The sequence below is a fragment of the Anomalospiza imberbis genome, unplaced genomic scaffold, assembly GCF_031753505.1.
Source record: "Anomalospiza imberbis isolate Cuckoo-Finch-1a 21T00152 unplaced genomic scaffold, ASM3175350v1 scaffold_43, whole genome shotgun sequence".
Classification (NCBI taxonomy): domain Eukaryota; kingdom Metazoa; phylum Chordata; class Aves; order Passeriformes; family Viduidae; genus Anomalospiza; species Anomalospiza imberbis.
Genome location: NW_027100039.1, coordinates 748,413 through 762,436, shown reverse-complemented (window position 1 = coordinate 762,436; position 14,024 = coordinate 748,413). Strand labels below are relative to the sequence as shown.

The 14,024-nt window shown below is 59.7% G+C and overlaps 1 protein-coding gene across 1 annotated transcript in view; it reads left to right on the top strand.

The window, feature by feature from the left end:
• The first annotated feature begins 1,091 nt into the window (after positions 1 to 1,091).
• GTF2H4 (general transcription factor IIH subunit 4) overlaps positions 1,092 to 14,024 on the top strand; it is a 25,175-nt gene continuing 12,242 nt past the window's right edge. Inside the window, exons 1-11 of the mRNA XM_068178405.1 lie at positions 1,092 to 1,147; positions 1,657 to 1,883; positions 2,943 to 3,128; positions 4,881 to 5,061; positions 5,305 to 5,417; positions 6,308 to 6,444; positions 7,642 to 7,780; positions 10,282 to 10,435; positions 11,260 to 11,361; positions 12,721 to 12,858; positions 13,695 to 13,796. Coding sequence (XP_068034506.1) covers positions 1,092 to 1,147; positions 1,657 to 1,883; positions 2,943 to 3,128; positions 4,881 to 5,061; positions 5,305 to 5,417; positions 6,308 to 6,444; positions 7,642 to 7,780; positions 10,282 to 10,435; positions 11,260 to 11,361; positions 12,721 to 12,858; positions 13,695 to 13,796 — 1,535 coding nt within the window. The remainder of the gene's footprint in view (positions 1,148 to 1,656; positions 1,884 to 2,942; positions 3,129 to 4,880; positions 5,062 to 5,304; positions 5,418 to 6,307; positions 6,445 to 7,641; positions 7,781 to 10,281; positions 10,436 to 11,259; positions 11,362 to 12,720; positions 12,859 to 13,694; positions 13,797 to 14,024) is intronic.

Sequence of the window (14,024 nt, the reverse complement as noted above, 5' to 3'; positions counted from 1 at the left end):
CTATTAACGCCATTTTTGGGCACATTTAGGACATTTTTAGGGCTATTAAAGCCATTTTCGGGGCTATTAAAGCCATTTTTAGGGCTATTAAAGCCATTTTGGGCACATTTAGGACATTTTTAGGGCTATTAAAGCCATTTTCGGGGCTATTTAAAGCCATTTTTAGGGCTATTAAAGCCATTTTGGGCACATTTAGGACATTTTTAGGGCCATTAAAGCCATTTTCGGGGCTATTAAAGCCATTTTTAGGGCTATTAAAGCCATTTTGGGCACATTTAGGACATTTTTAGGGCTATTAAAGCCATTTTCGGGGCTATTAAAGCCATTTTGGGGCCACTAAAGCCATTTTTAGGGCTATTAAAGCCATTTTTGGGCACATTTAGGACATTTTTGGGGCTATTAAAGCCATTTTTGGGGCTATTAAAGCCATTTTTGGGGCCGGTAAAGCCATTTTTAGGGCTATTAAAGCCATTTTGGGGCTATTAAAGCCATTTTTAGGGCTATTAAAGCCATTTTGGGCACATTTAGGACATTTTTGGGGCCACTAAAGCCATTTTTGGGGCTATTAAAGCCATTTTCGGGGCCGGTAAAGCGGTTTTTTGACATTTAGGGTGTTGGTGGCCCCCCCGCTGTCCCCTCCGGTCCCCGCTGTCCCCTCGGTCACGGCCCCGGCCCTTGACCGCCCCCCCCCCCCCCGCCCCCCCCGCGGTGTCCGGGAAGTGACGGGGGTGGGGGGGGGGAGGGGGGGTGTAACCCCCGCTGGACACCGGGCCGGACAGAGGGACAGAGGGACAGAGGGACAGAGGGACAGAGGGACGGACATTCGGACAGAGGGACAGCCGGCCAGAGGGACAGGGGGCTGGACGTTCGGACGCTCGGACACTCGGACAGAGGGACAGAGGGACGGACACTCGGACGCTCGGACACTCGGACACTCGGGACAGAAGGACAGAGGGACAGCCGGACAGAGGGACGGACGCTCGGACGCTCGGACAGAGGGACAGAGGGACGGACGCTCGGACGCTCGGACACTCGGGACAGAAGGACAGAGGGACAGCCGGACAGAGGGACGGACGCTCGGACGCTCGGCCATGGCCGGAGCTGTCCTGGGGCTGCTGCTGCTGCTGCTGCCCCCGGCCCTCGGTCAGTGAGAGACCCCTGGGACCCCCCCAGGGACCCCAAATCCCCCCCAGGGACCCCAAATCCCCCCCAGGGACCCCTGAGACCCCCCCAGGGATCCTCAGGGACCCCAAATTCCCCCCAGGACCCCAAATCCCCCTCAGGGACCCCCAGACTCCCCCAGCGACCGCAACCCCCGCCCAGGGATCCCAAATCCCCCCCCCCCAGGACCCCTGAGACCCCCCCGGATCCCCAGGGACCCCAAACCCCCCCCAGGGACCCCAAATCCCCCCCCAGGGACCCCCAGCGACCCAATCCCCCCCCCCCCCAGGGACCCCCAGACCCCTCCAGCGCCCCCAACCCCAGGGACCCCAAATCCCCCCCAGGGACCCCCAGACCCCCCCCACACCAGGGACCCCACCCCCCCCCACACCAGGGACCCCCAGACCCTCCCCCTTCCCCCAGGGACCCCCAGACCCTCCCCCTTCCCCCCCCCCACATCTTCCCCCCCCCCCCAACTCTCCCCTCCCCCCCCAGGCCTCCCCTCGGAGCCCCCCCCCGCCCTCGGAGCCCCCCCCGCGCTGTGACCCCGCGCTGGCCCCGATCTCGGGGGGCTGGGGGGAGCTGCGGGGGGGGGGGGGAGGTGCTGCTCTACCGCTGCCCCCCCGGCAGCGCCCCCTCCCCCACCGCGCTGCGCCGCTGCGGCCCCGACGGCGCCTGGGACCCCCTGCCCGGGGGGGCCGCGGGACCCCCCCGCTGCCAAGGTGGGGCTGGGGGCTCGGGGGGGGGGGCTGAGGGGTTTGGGGGGGGGGGGGGGCCTGAGGGGTTTGGGGGCGGCTTGGGGGGGGTCCTGAGGGGTCCTGAGGGGTTTTGGGGGGGTTTGGGGGGGGTCCTGAGGGGTTTTTTGGGGGTTTGGGGGGGTCCTGAGGAGTTTGGAGGGGGGGGGTTTGGGGGGGGTCCCGGCTGGGTCTGGGGGTCCCAGGGGGGGGTTTGGGGGTCCCGGAGGGGGTTTGGGGGTCCCGGGGGGGGTCCCGGCTGTGTCTGGGGGTCCCGGTTGGGTTTGGGGGTCCCGGTTGTGTCTGGGGGTCCCGGGGGGGTCCCGGCTGGGTCTGGGGGTCCCGGGGGGGTTTGGAGATCCCGAGGGGGTCCCGGTTGGGTTTGGGGGTCCCGGTTGGATTTACGGGTCCCGGCTGTGTCTGGGGGTCCCGGCTGGGTCTGGGGGGTCCCGGTTGGGTTTGAAGGTCCCGGCTGGGTCTGGGGGTCCCGGTTGGGTTTGCGGGTCTCGGGGGGGTCCCGGTTGTGTCTGGGGGTCCCGGGGGGGTCCCGGCTGGGTTTGGGGGTCTCGGGGGGGGTCCGGCTGGGTCTGGGGGTCCCGGCTGTGTCTGGGGGTCTCGGGGGGGTCCCGGCTGGGTTTGGGGGTCTCGGGGGGGTCCCGGCTGGGTTTGGGGGTCCCGGCTGTGTCTGGGGGTCCCGGTTGGGTTTGGGGGTCCCGGGGGGGTCCCGGCTGGGTCTGGGGGTCCCGGCTGTGTCTGGGGGTCCCCGGGGGGGTCCCGGCTGTGTCTGGGGGTCCCGGTTGGGTTTGGGGGTCCCGGGGGGGTCCCGGCTGTGTCTGGGGGTCCCGGCTGTGTCTGGGGTCCCGGGGGGGTCCCGGCTGTGTCTGGGGGTCCCGAGGGGGGTCCCGGTTGGGTTTGGGGGTCCCGGTTGGGTCTGGGGGTCCCGGGGGGGTCCCGGTTGGGTTTGGGGGTCCCGGCTGGGTCTGGGGGTCCCGGGGGGGTCCCGGCTGTGTCTGGGGGTCCCACCGCCCCCGTTCTCTGCCCCCCCAGCCGTGTGGTGCCCGGGCCCGCTGGAGTTCGAGCACGGCTGGTTCTACCCGCGGGGGGGGCGGCACCCCCCGGGCTCGGTGCTGCGCTACGGCTGCGCGGGGGGGTTCGCCCTGCGCGGCCCCCCCGAGCGGCGCTGCGGGGCCGGGGGCGCTGGGAGGGGCCCCGACCCCGTCTGCGACGATGGATGTAAGGGGGGGGGGGTCCCGGGGGGGGGTCTCAGAGTGTCATTGGGGGTCTGGGGGGGGTCCTGGGGGGGGGTCTCAAAGTGTCATTGGGGGGCTAGGGGGGGGGTCTGGGGGGGGTCCTGGGGGGGGTCTCAAAGTGTCATGGGGGGGTCTGGGGGGGGCTAGGGGGGTCCTAGGGGGTCTCAAAGTGTCATTGGGGGGCTAGGGGGGGTCTGGGGGGGGTCCTGGGGGGGTCTCAAAGTGTCATGGGGGGGTCTGGGGGGGGGGCTAGGGGGGTCCTAGGGGGGCGGGGGGGGTCTCAGAGTGTCATTGGGGGGCTAGGAGGGGTCTGGGGGGGCTAGGGGGTCTCAAAGTGTCATTGGGGGGCTGGGGGGGGTCCTGGGGGGGTCTCAAAGTGTCATTGGGGGCTGGGGGGGGTCTGGGGGGGGGGGCTAGGGGGGGTTCCTGGGGGTCTCAGAGTGTCATTGGGGGGCTGGGGAGGGTTCTGGGGGGAGCTAGGGGGTCTCAAAGTGTCATTGGGGGCTGGGGGGGGTCTCAAAGTGTCATTGGGGGCCTGGGGGGGGGCTAGGGGGGGGGGCTAGGGGGGTCCTAGGGGGTCTCAAAGTGTCATTGGGGGGCTAGGGGGGGTCTGGGGGGGTCCTAGGGGGGCGGGGGGGGGGGTCTCAGAGTGTCATTGGGGGTCTTGGGGGGGTCCTCGGGATTGTTTGGAGGTGTTCTGCGTGGTTTGGGGTGTTTTGGGCTGGTTTTGGGCTGTTTTGGGGTGGTTTTTGGGTTCTTTTGGGGTGTTTCGGGGTGGTTTTTGGGGTGTTTTGGGGTGTTTTGGGGTGGTTTTTTGGGTTGTTTTGGGGTGTTTTGGGGTGGTTTTTGGGTTGTTTTGGGCTGTTTTGGGTTGTTTTTGGGTTGTCTTTGGGTTGTTTTGGGGTGTTTTTGGGGTGTTTTTGGGGTGTTTTGGGCTGTTTTGGGGTGTTTTGGGGTGGTTTTTGGGGTGTTTTGGGTTGTTTTGGGGTGGTTTTTGGGGTGTTTTGGGTTGTTTTGGGTGTTTTTTGGGGTGTTTTGGGGTGTTTGGGGTGGTTTTTGGGTTGTTTTGGGGTGTTTTTGGGGTGTTTTGGGCTGTTTTGGGCTGTTTTGGGTTGTTTTTGGGTTGTCTTTGGGTTGTTTTGGGGTGTTTTTGGGGTGTTTTTGGGTGTTTTGGGCTGTTTTGGGGTGTTTTGGGGTGGTTTTTGGGGTGTTTTGGGTTGTTTTGGGGTGGTTTTTGGGGTGTTTTGGGTTGTTTTGGGGTGTTTTTGGGGTGTTTTGGGGTGGTTTTTGGGTTGTTTTGGGGTGTTTTTGGGGTGTTTTGGGGTGTTTTGGGCTGTTTTGGGTTGTTTTTGGGTTGTCTTTGGGTTGTTTTGGGGTGTTTTTGGGGTGTTTTTGGGGTGTTTTGGGCTGTTTTGGGGTGTTTTGGGGTGGTTTTTGGGTGTTTTTGGGTTGTTTTGGGGTGGTTTTTGGGGTGTTTTTGGGTTGTTTTGGGTAGTTTTTGGGTTGTTTTGAGCTGTTTTGGGGTGGTTTTTTGGGTTGTTTTGGGTTGTTTTGGGGTGGTTTTTGGGGTGTTTTGGGTTGTTTTGGGGTGTTTTTGGGGTGTTTTGGGCTGTTTTGGGGCTGTTTCGGGGTGTCTTTGGGTTGTTTCGGGCTGTTTGATTTTGGGCTGTTTCCGTGCGGTTCTCGTGGTGTTTTTGGGCTTTCCGGGGCTCTGACCCCCCCATTCCCCCCCCAGCCGGTGACTGCCCCGCCCCGGCCGTGCCGCCGGGGGCGTCCATGGAAGGGTCGCGGGCCCGGTTCGCCGTGGAGGGGCTGGTCCGGTTCCGGTGCCGCCCGGGGCTGCAGCTCGTGGGCTCGGCCGAGCGCCGCTGCCTCGAGGGGGGGGGCGTGGAGCGGCACCGAGCCCCGGTGCCGAGGTGAGGGGGGGGTCCCGGGGGGGGTCCCGGGGGTCCTGGAGCGGTACCGAGCCCCGGGTGCCGAGGTGAGGGGGGGTCCCGGGGGGTCCCGGGGGGTCCTGGAGGGTCCCGAGGGGTCCCGGTGGGGGTTCTGAATGGTCCTGGGGGGTTTTTGGGGATCCTGGGGGGAGGTCCCGGGGGTTTTGGGGGTCCCCGGCGGGGGTCCCGGAGGTGACCCCGGTGTCCCCCCCGTGTCGCCCCCAGACCCCAACTCCTTCGACACCCCCGAGGACGCGGCCGAGGCGTTCCTGGCGTCCCTGACCCAGACCGTGGAGGCGGCCGAGGCCAACAGCACCCACGGTGGGGGTCCCGGGGGGGTCCCGGGGGGGGTCCCGGTGGTCTCAGCCCCCCCCAGACCCAATGGCGAGGGGCTCCGCTGGTCCCCTGGGTGGGGGGGGGGGGTGTCTCAGGGCAGTCCTGGGGGGCTCGGGGGGGGGGATTGGGGTGGGGGTGGGGGGGGTTCTGGTGGTTCCCAGGGTCTCAGAGGGGTCTGGGGGTTTCTTGGGGATCTCAGGGCGGTCCCGGGGGTCTGACGGGGGTCTCGGGTGTCCTGGGGGTCCCGGGGGTCTCCTGAGTCTCTCCCAGCGGTCTGACGGGGTCTCGGGTGTCCTGGGGGTCCCGGGGGTCTCCTGAGTCTCTCCCGGGGGTCTGACGGGGGTCTCGGGTTGTCCCGGTGGTCCCGGGGGTCTCCTGAGGCTCTCCCGGGGGTCTGATGAGGGTCTCGGGTGTCCCGGGGGTCTCCTGAGTCTCTCCCGGGGGTCTGATGGGGGTCTCGGGGGTCCCGGGGGTCTCCTGAGGCTCTCCCGGGGGTCTGACGGGGGTCTCGGGTGTCCTGGGGGTCCCGGGGGTCTCCTGAGGCTCTCCCGGGGGTCTCGGGTGTCCGGTGGTCCCGGGGGTCTCCTGAGGCTCTCCTGGGGGTCTGACGGGGGTCTCGGGTGTCCCGGGGGTCTCCTGAGGCTCTCCCGGGGGTCTGACGGGGGTCTCGGGGGTCCCGGGGGTCTCCTGAGGCTCTCCCGGGGGTCTGACGGGGGGTCTCGGGTTGTCCCGGTGGTCCCGGGGGGTCTCACGGGTGTCCCGAAGGTTCTGGGGCTGTCCTGGGGGTCTCACAGGGTCCTGGGGTTCTGATGGGGGTCCTGGGGGGTCTCAGGGGTCTCATGGGGGTCCCGGGGCTCTCCCGGGGGTCTGACGGGGGTCCCGGGGGTCGCAGACCCCACGGCCAAGCGGCGGATCCGGCTGGAGGCGGGCGGGGCCCTGAACGTGTTCCTGGTGCTGGACGCGTCGCGCAGCGTGAACGCGCAGGACTACGAGAACGCGCGCACGGCGCTGGGCGAGCTGGTGGAGAAGGTGCGCCCCCGAAAACACCCCAAAAACACCCCAAAAACCCCCAAAACACCCCAAAAAACACCCCAGAACACCCCAAAAACATCCCGGAAACCCCAAAAACACCCCAAAAACTCCCCAGAACACCCCAAAAACACCCGGAAACCCCAAAAACACCCCAAAACACCCCAGAACACCCCAAAAACACCCCAAAACACCCCAGAACACCCCAAAAACACCCAAAAACACCCCAAAAACACCCCAGAACACCCCAAAAACATCCCGGAAACCCCAAAAACATCCCAAAAACTCCCCAGAACACCCCAAAAACACCCCAGAAACCCCAAAAAACACCCCAAAACACCCCAGAACACCCCAAAAACACCCCAAAACACCCCAGAAACCCCAAAAACATCCCAAAAACACCCCAAGAACACCCCGGAAACCCCAAAACCACCCCGGAAACCCCAAAAACACCCCGAAAAGACCCCAGAACACCCCAAAAACTCCCCAGAACACCTCAGAAATGCCCCTTTAACGCCCCTAAATCCCCTAAACCCCCAAACCCACTAAAACCCTCCAAATCCCCTTTAACCCCCCAAATCTCCTAAACCCCTAACCCCCTTTAACCCCCCCCCCAAAAACCCCCAAATCCCCTAAACCCCCAAATCCCCTTTAACCCCCCAAATCCCCTAAACCCCCAAATCCCCTTTAACCCCCCAAATCCCCTTTAAACCCCTAAACCCCCAAACCCGCTCTAATGCCCCTAAATCCCCTTTAACGTCCCCAAATCCCCTAAACCCCCAAATCCCCTTTAATCCCACCAAATCCCCTTTAACCCCCCAAATCCCCTAAACCCCCAAATCCCCTTTAATCCCACCAAATCCCCTTTAACGTCCCCAAATCCCCTAAACCCTCAAATCCCCTTTAACGCCCCTAAATTCTCTTTAACGTCCCCAAACCCCCTTTAACCCCCCAAATCCTCTAAACCCCCAAATCCCCTAAACCCTCAAATCCCCTTTAACCCCCCAAAGACCCCTTTAAACTCCTAAACCCCCAAACCCGCTCTAACGCCCCTAAATCCCCTTTAACGTCCCCAAATCCCCTAAACCCCCAAATCCCCTTTAACTCCCCAAATCCCCTTTAAACCCCTAAACCCCCAAACCCGCTCTAACGCCCCTAAATCCCCTTTAACGTCCCCAAATCCCCTAAACCCCGCAGATCGCCAGCTATGGGGCCGCCCCGCGCTATGGGGTGGTGACGTTCGGCTCCGAGCCCCGCGTGGTTCTGAGCCCCACGGAGCCGAACGCGACCGACGGCGCCGCGGTGCGGGAACGGCTGCGGGGGCTGCGCCTCGACGGTGGGATGGCGTTCGGGATTGGGGTTTGGGGTTTGGGGATTTGGGATTGGGGTTTGGGGTTGGGATTGGGGTTTGGGATTTGGGGATTTGGGATTGGGGAATTTGGGATTTGGCATTGGGGATTGGGGTTTGGGATTGGGGAATTTGGGGTTTGGGGTTTGGGATTGGGGTTGGGGATTGGGGTTTGGGATTGGGGAATTTGGGATTTGGGGTTTGGGGTTTGGGATTGGGGTTTGGGGTTGGGATTGGGGGATTTGGGATTTGGGATTGGGGATTGGGGTTTGGGATTGGGGAATTTGGGGGTTTGGGATTTGGGGATTTGGATTGGGGATTGGGGATTGGGGTTTGGGGATTTGGGATTGGAGTTTGGGGATTGGGGAATTTGGGGTTTGGGATTGGGGTTGGGATTGGGGTTTGGGGTTTGGATTGGGGTATTTGGGGTTTGGGATTGGGGTTGGGGAATTTGGGGTTTGGGATTGGGGTTGGGATTGGGGTTTGGGGTTTGGATTGGGGGATTTGGGGTTTGGGATTGGGGTTGGGGAATTTGGGGTTTGGGGTTTGGATTGGGGGATTTGGGGTTTGGGATTGGGGTGGGGAATTTGGGGTTTGGGATTGGGGTTGGGATTGGGGTTTGGGGTTTGGATTGGGGTATTTGGGGTTTGGGATTGGGGTTGGGGAATTTGGGGTTTGGGATTGGGTTTGGGATTGGGGTTTGGGGTTTGGATTGGGGGATTTGGGGTTTGGGATTGGGGTTGGGGAATTTGGGGTTTGGGGTTTGGATTGGGGGATTTGGGGTTTGGGATTGGGGTTGGGGAATTTGGGGTTTGGGGTTTGGGGTTTGGGATTGGGGAATTTGGGATTTGGGATTGGGGATTGGGGTTTGGGGATTGGGGAATTTGGGGTTGGGGTTTGGGATTGGGGTTTGGGGTTCGGGATTGGGGTTGGGGATTGGGGTTTGGGATTGGGGGAATTTGGGATTTGGGGTTTGGGATTTGGGACTTGGGGTTGGGATTGGGATTGGGAATTGGGTATTGGGGAATTTGGGATTTGGGGTTTGGGGTTTGGGGTTTGGGATTTGGGGTTTGGGGATTTGGGATTGGGGTTTGGGGTTGGGATTGGGGAATTTGGGGTTTGGGGTTTGGGGTTTGGGATTGGGGAATTTGGGGGTTTGGGATTTGGGGATTTGGATTGGGATTTGGGATTTGGGGTTTGGATTGGGATTGGGATTTGGGGTTTGGGATTGGGGAATTTGGGGGTTTGGGATTTGGGGATTTGGATTGGGGATGGGGGATTGGGATTTTGGGGTTTGGGATTGGGGAATTTGGGGGTTTGGGATTTGGGGATTTGGATTGGGGATTGGGGGATTGGGGTTTGGGGATTTGGGATTGGGGTTTGGGGATTGGGGAATTTGGGGTTTGGGATTGGGATTGGGGTTGGGATTGGGGTTTGGGTTTGGAATTGGGATTCTGGGGTTGGGATTAGGATTCGGGATTGGGGTTTGGGGATTTGGGATTGGGGGTTTGGGGATTGGGGAATTTGGGGTTTGGGGTTTTGGGATTGGGGTTTGGGTTGGGATTTGGGGTTGGGATTGGGGAATTTGTGATTTGGGGTTTGGGATTTGGGGTTTGGGGTGATTGGGATTGGGATTCGGGATTGGGGATTGGGGTTTGGGGATTTGGGATTGGGGTTTGGGGGATTGGGGAATTTGGGGTTTGGTTTTGGGATTGGGGATTGGGGGTTGGGATTGGGGATTGGAGATTCAGAAAATTTGGGGTTTGGGGTTTGGGTTTGGGGGATTTGGGGTTTGTTTGGGATTTGGGGTGGATTTGGGGGAGATTTGGATCTGGGGGTTTGTCTCTGCTCTCTGGGATCTCTGCGGAGTTTTTGGGGATTTTTTGGGTTTTTTTTGGGTTTCTGTGGGATCTCTGCGGGTTTTTTTTTTGGGTTTTTTTTTGGCGTTTCTGTGGGATCTCTGTGGGGTTTTGGGTTTTTTTTTTTTGTGTTTTTTTTGGGTTTTTTGGTGTTTCTGTGGGATCTCTGCGGGGGTTTTGGGGGTTTTTGGGTTTTTTTTTTGGGTTTTTTTGGTGTTTCTGTGGGATCTCTGCGGAGTTTTGGGGGTTTTTTGGGTTTTTTTTGGGGGGGTTTTGGGGTTTCTGTGGGATCTCTGCAGGGTTTTTTGGGGGGTTTTGGGGTTTCTGTGGGATCTCTGCGGGGGTTTTGGTTTTTTTTGGGGTTTTTTTTTTTTTGGGGTTTTTGGGGTTTCTGTGGGATCTCTGCGGGGTTTTTTGGGGTTTCTGTGGGATCTCTGCGGGGTTTTTGGGGGGTTTTCGGGGTTTCTGTGGATCTCTGCGGGGTTTTTTGGGTTTCTGTGGGATCTCTGTGGGTTTTTGGGGTTTTTGGGGTTTCTGTGGGATCTCTGCGGGGTTTTTTGGGGTTTTTGGGGTTTCTGTGGGATCTCTGCGGGGTTTTTGGGGTCCGGCTGACCCCCCCCTCGCCCCCAGCCCACTCGCAGGCCCCCGGCACCAACCTGGCCGGGGCGCTGCGGGCCGTGTACGCGCTGCTGGTGCAGCAGGAGCGCGCGGAGCAGCTGCGGGGGGCTGCGGCCCCCCCCGGTCACCAACAGCACCCGCCACGTCATCGTCATCATGACCGACGGTGGGCACCCCAAAAATCCCCCCAGGAACCCCAGAAACCGCCCTGGGAACCCCCAAATTCCCCCAGGGAACCCCAAAATTCCCCCTGGGAACCCAAAAACCGCCCTGGGAACCCCAGAAACCGCCCTGGGAACCCCAAAATTCCCCTGGAAACCCCAAAAACCGCCCTGGGAACCCCAGAAAACCGCCCTGGGAACCCCAAAATTCCCCCTGGGAACCCCAAAATTCCCCCTGGAAACCACAAAAGCCACACCGGGAACCCCAAAAACCTCCCTGGGAACAACAAATCCCCTCTGGGAACCCCCAAAATCTCCCCTGGGACCCCCCAAAATTCCCATGGGAACCCCAAATCCCCTCTGGGAACCCCCAAAATCTCCCCTGGGACCCCCCAAAATCCCCATGGGAACCACAAATCCCCTTTGGGAACCCCCAAAATCCCCATGGGACCCCCAAAATCCCTGGAAACCCCCAAATTCCCTATGGGAACCCCCAAAATCCCCATGGGAACCCCAAATCCCCCTTTGGGAACCCCCAAAATCCCCATGGGAACCCCAAAATCCCCCCATGGGACCCCTAAAAATCCCCTGGAAACCCCCAAATTCCTATGGGAACCCCCAAAATCCCCATGGGAACCCCAAATCCCCCCATGGAACCCCCAAAATCTCATGGGAACCACAAATCCCCTTTGGAACCCCAAAATCTCCATGGGAACCCCAAAATCCCCCCATGGGACCTCCAAAATCTCCCCTGGGAACCCCCAAAATCCCCTGGAAACCCCCAAATCCCCCCCAGATCCCCCCCAAAACCTGCCCCGTGTCCCCCCAGGCCGTGCCAACATGGGGGGGTCCCCGGTGCCCGTCCTGCACCAGATCCGGGAGCTGCTGAGCATCGGGAGAGACCCCCGGGACCCCCGCGAGGAGTTCCTGGGTGGGGCTCGGGGCTCAGGGGTTTGGGGGGGATTTGGGTTTTTGGGGTTTTTTTTTTGTTTTTTTTTTTGTTTTTTTTTTTTTTTTTTTGTTTTTTTTTTTTTTTTTTTGTGGGGGGGGTAGGGGGTGCATGGAGCGGTTTGGGAGAGGTTTTGGGGTGTTTGGGGTGGTTTTTGGGGTATTTGGGGGCGGTTTTGGGGTGGTTGCAGCAGTTTTGGGGGAGGGTTTTGGGGTGTTTGGGGCGGTTTTGGGGTGGTTTTGGGGTGTTTTGGGGTGTTTTTGGGGCATTTGGGGCGGTTTTGGGGTGCTTGCAGCAGTTTGGGGAGGTTTTGGGGTGTTTGGGGTGGTTTTGGGGTGGTTTTGGGTGTTTTTGGGCATTTGGGGCGGGTTTTGGGGTGCTTGCAGCAGTTTGGGGAGGTTTTGGGGTGTTTTTTGGGTGTTTGGGGCGGTTTTGGTGGTGGTTTTGGGGTGTTTGGGGTGGTTTTGGGGTGCATGGAGGGTTTGGGGGTGTTTGGGGTGGCTTTTAGGGGGTGATTGGGGCAGGTTTGGGGGAGGTTTTGGGGTATTTCGGGCGGTTTTGGGGGTGCTTTGCAGCAGTTTGGGGAGGTTTTGGGGTGGTTTTGGGGTGTTTGGGGCGGTTTTGGAGCAGTTTTATGGGTAGTTTTTGGGGCGGTTTTGGGGTGTTTGGGGCGGTTTGGGGGAGGTTTTGTGGCAGTTTTGGGGTGTTTGTGGCAGGTTTTCGGGTGTTTGGGGTGTTTGGCATGGTTGGGGCGGTTTTGGGGTGGTTTTTGGGGTGGTTTTTGGGGCAGTTTAGGGGTGCTTTTGGGGCAGTTTTGCACTGTTTCGGGCTGGTTTTGGGGTGTTTTGGGCTTGTTTTGTCTGTTTTGGGCTGTTTTTTGGGTGTTCCGTGCTGGTTTTGGGGTGTTCCAGGCTGTTTTTGGTGTGTTCTGTGCTGTTTTTGGGGTGTTCCGGGCTGTTTTTGGGTGTTCCGTGCTGGTTTTGGGGTGTTTCAGGCTGTTTTTTGGGGTGTTCCGTGCTGGTTTTGGGGTGTTCCGGCTGTTTTTGGGGTGTTCCGTGCTGGTTTTGGGGTGTTTCAGGCTGGTTTTTGGGTGTTCCGGGGCTGTTTTTGGGGTGTTTTGGGCTTGTTTTGTCTGTTTCAGGCTGTTTTTGGGTTGTTCCGGCTGTTTTTGGGGTGTTTCGGGCTGTTTTTGGGGTGTTCGGCTTCGGGCTGTTTTTGGGGTGTTCCGGCTGTTTTTGGGGTGTTTCGGGCTGTTTTTGGGGTGTTTCGGGCTGGTTTTGGGGTGTTCCGTGCTGTTTTTGGGGTGTTTCGGGCTGCCCTGACCCCTCTCCCCCTCCGCAGACGTTTACGCCTTCGGGCTGGGGCAGGACGCGCACGCCGAGACCCTGAACGCGCTGGCGTCGCACAAGGCGGGGGAGCAGCACGTGTTCTTCCTGCGGGACACCGAGGACCTGCAGGAGGTGTTCCACCGCATGATCGGTACCTGGGACCCCAAAAAACCCCAAAAAAAAACCCCAAAAAAACCCCAAAACACCACAAAAAAAACCCAAAAACCCCCTAAAAAACCCCCAAAAACCCCAAAACACCACAAAAAAAAACCCCCAAAAAAACCCTAAATATCCCAAAACACCACAAACCCCCCCCAAAAAAACCCAAAAACCTCAAAACACCACAAACCCCCCCCAAAAAAAACCCAAAAAACCACAAAAAACCCCCCAAAACCCCCCAAAAAACCCAAAATACCCCAAAACACCACAAAAACCCCCCAAAACCCAAAAAAACCCCCAAAAAACCCCAAAACACCACAAAAATGCCAAAAAAACCCAAAAAACCTCAAAACACCACAAAAACCCCCAAAAAACCCCAAAAACCCCAAAAAATCCGAAATCGCCCCAAAAACACCCCCAAAAACCCAATACTGTCCCACAACCACCCCAAAAACACCCGAAAGCCAACAGAAAAACACCAAAAATCCCCAAAAAATCCCCAAAAAATCCCCAAAAACCCCAAAAAACCCCAAAAAAATCCCCAAAAAAACCCCAAAAAAATCCCAAAAACCACCCCAAAATCCACCCCAAAAACCACCCCAAAAATCCCAAATCGCCCCAAAAACACCCAAAAAACCCAATACCGTCCAAAACCACCCCAAAAACACCCGAAAGCCAACAGAAAAAACACCAAAAAAACCCCCAAAAAAATCCCAAAAAAAAAATCCCTAAAAAACCACGAAAAAAAAACCAAAAAAAATCCCAAGAAACCCCCAAAAACCCCCAAAAACCACCCCCAAGCCCCCCAAAACCCGCGGTGCCCCGCAGACGAGAGCTCCACGCTGGAGCTGTGCGGCGTCAGCCTCGAGTTCGCCCGCGCCGAGGAGCGCGAGAGGAACCCCTGGGAGGTGACGGTGACCGTGACGGTGAGCAGGGACACCTGGCACAGCTGGCACAGCTGGCACAGCTGGCCCCTGGGGACAGCTGGGGACATCTGGGATACACCTGGGCACACCTGGGCACACCCTGGGCACACCTGGGGATATCTGGGGACACCTTGGGGGGCAACCTGGGCACACCTTGGGGGGCACCTGGGGACACCCTGGGGGGGGCACCTGGGCACACCTGGGGACAGCTTGGGGGGCACCTGTGCACACC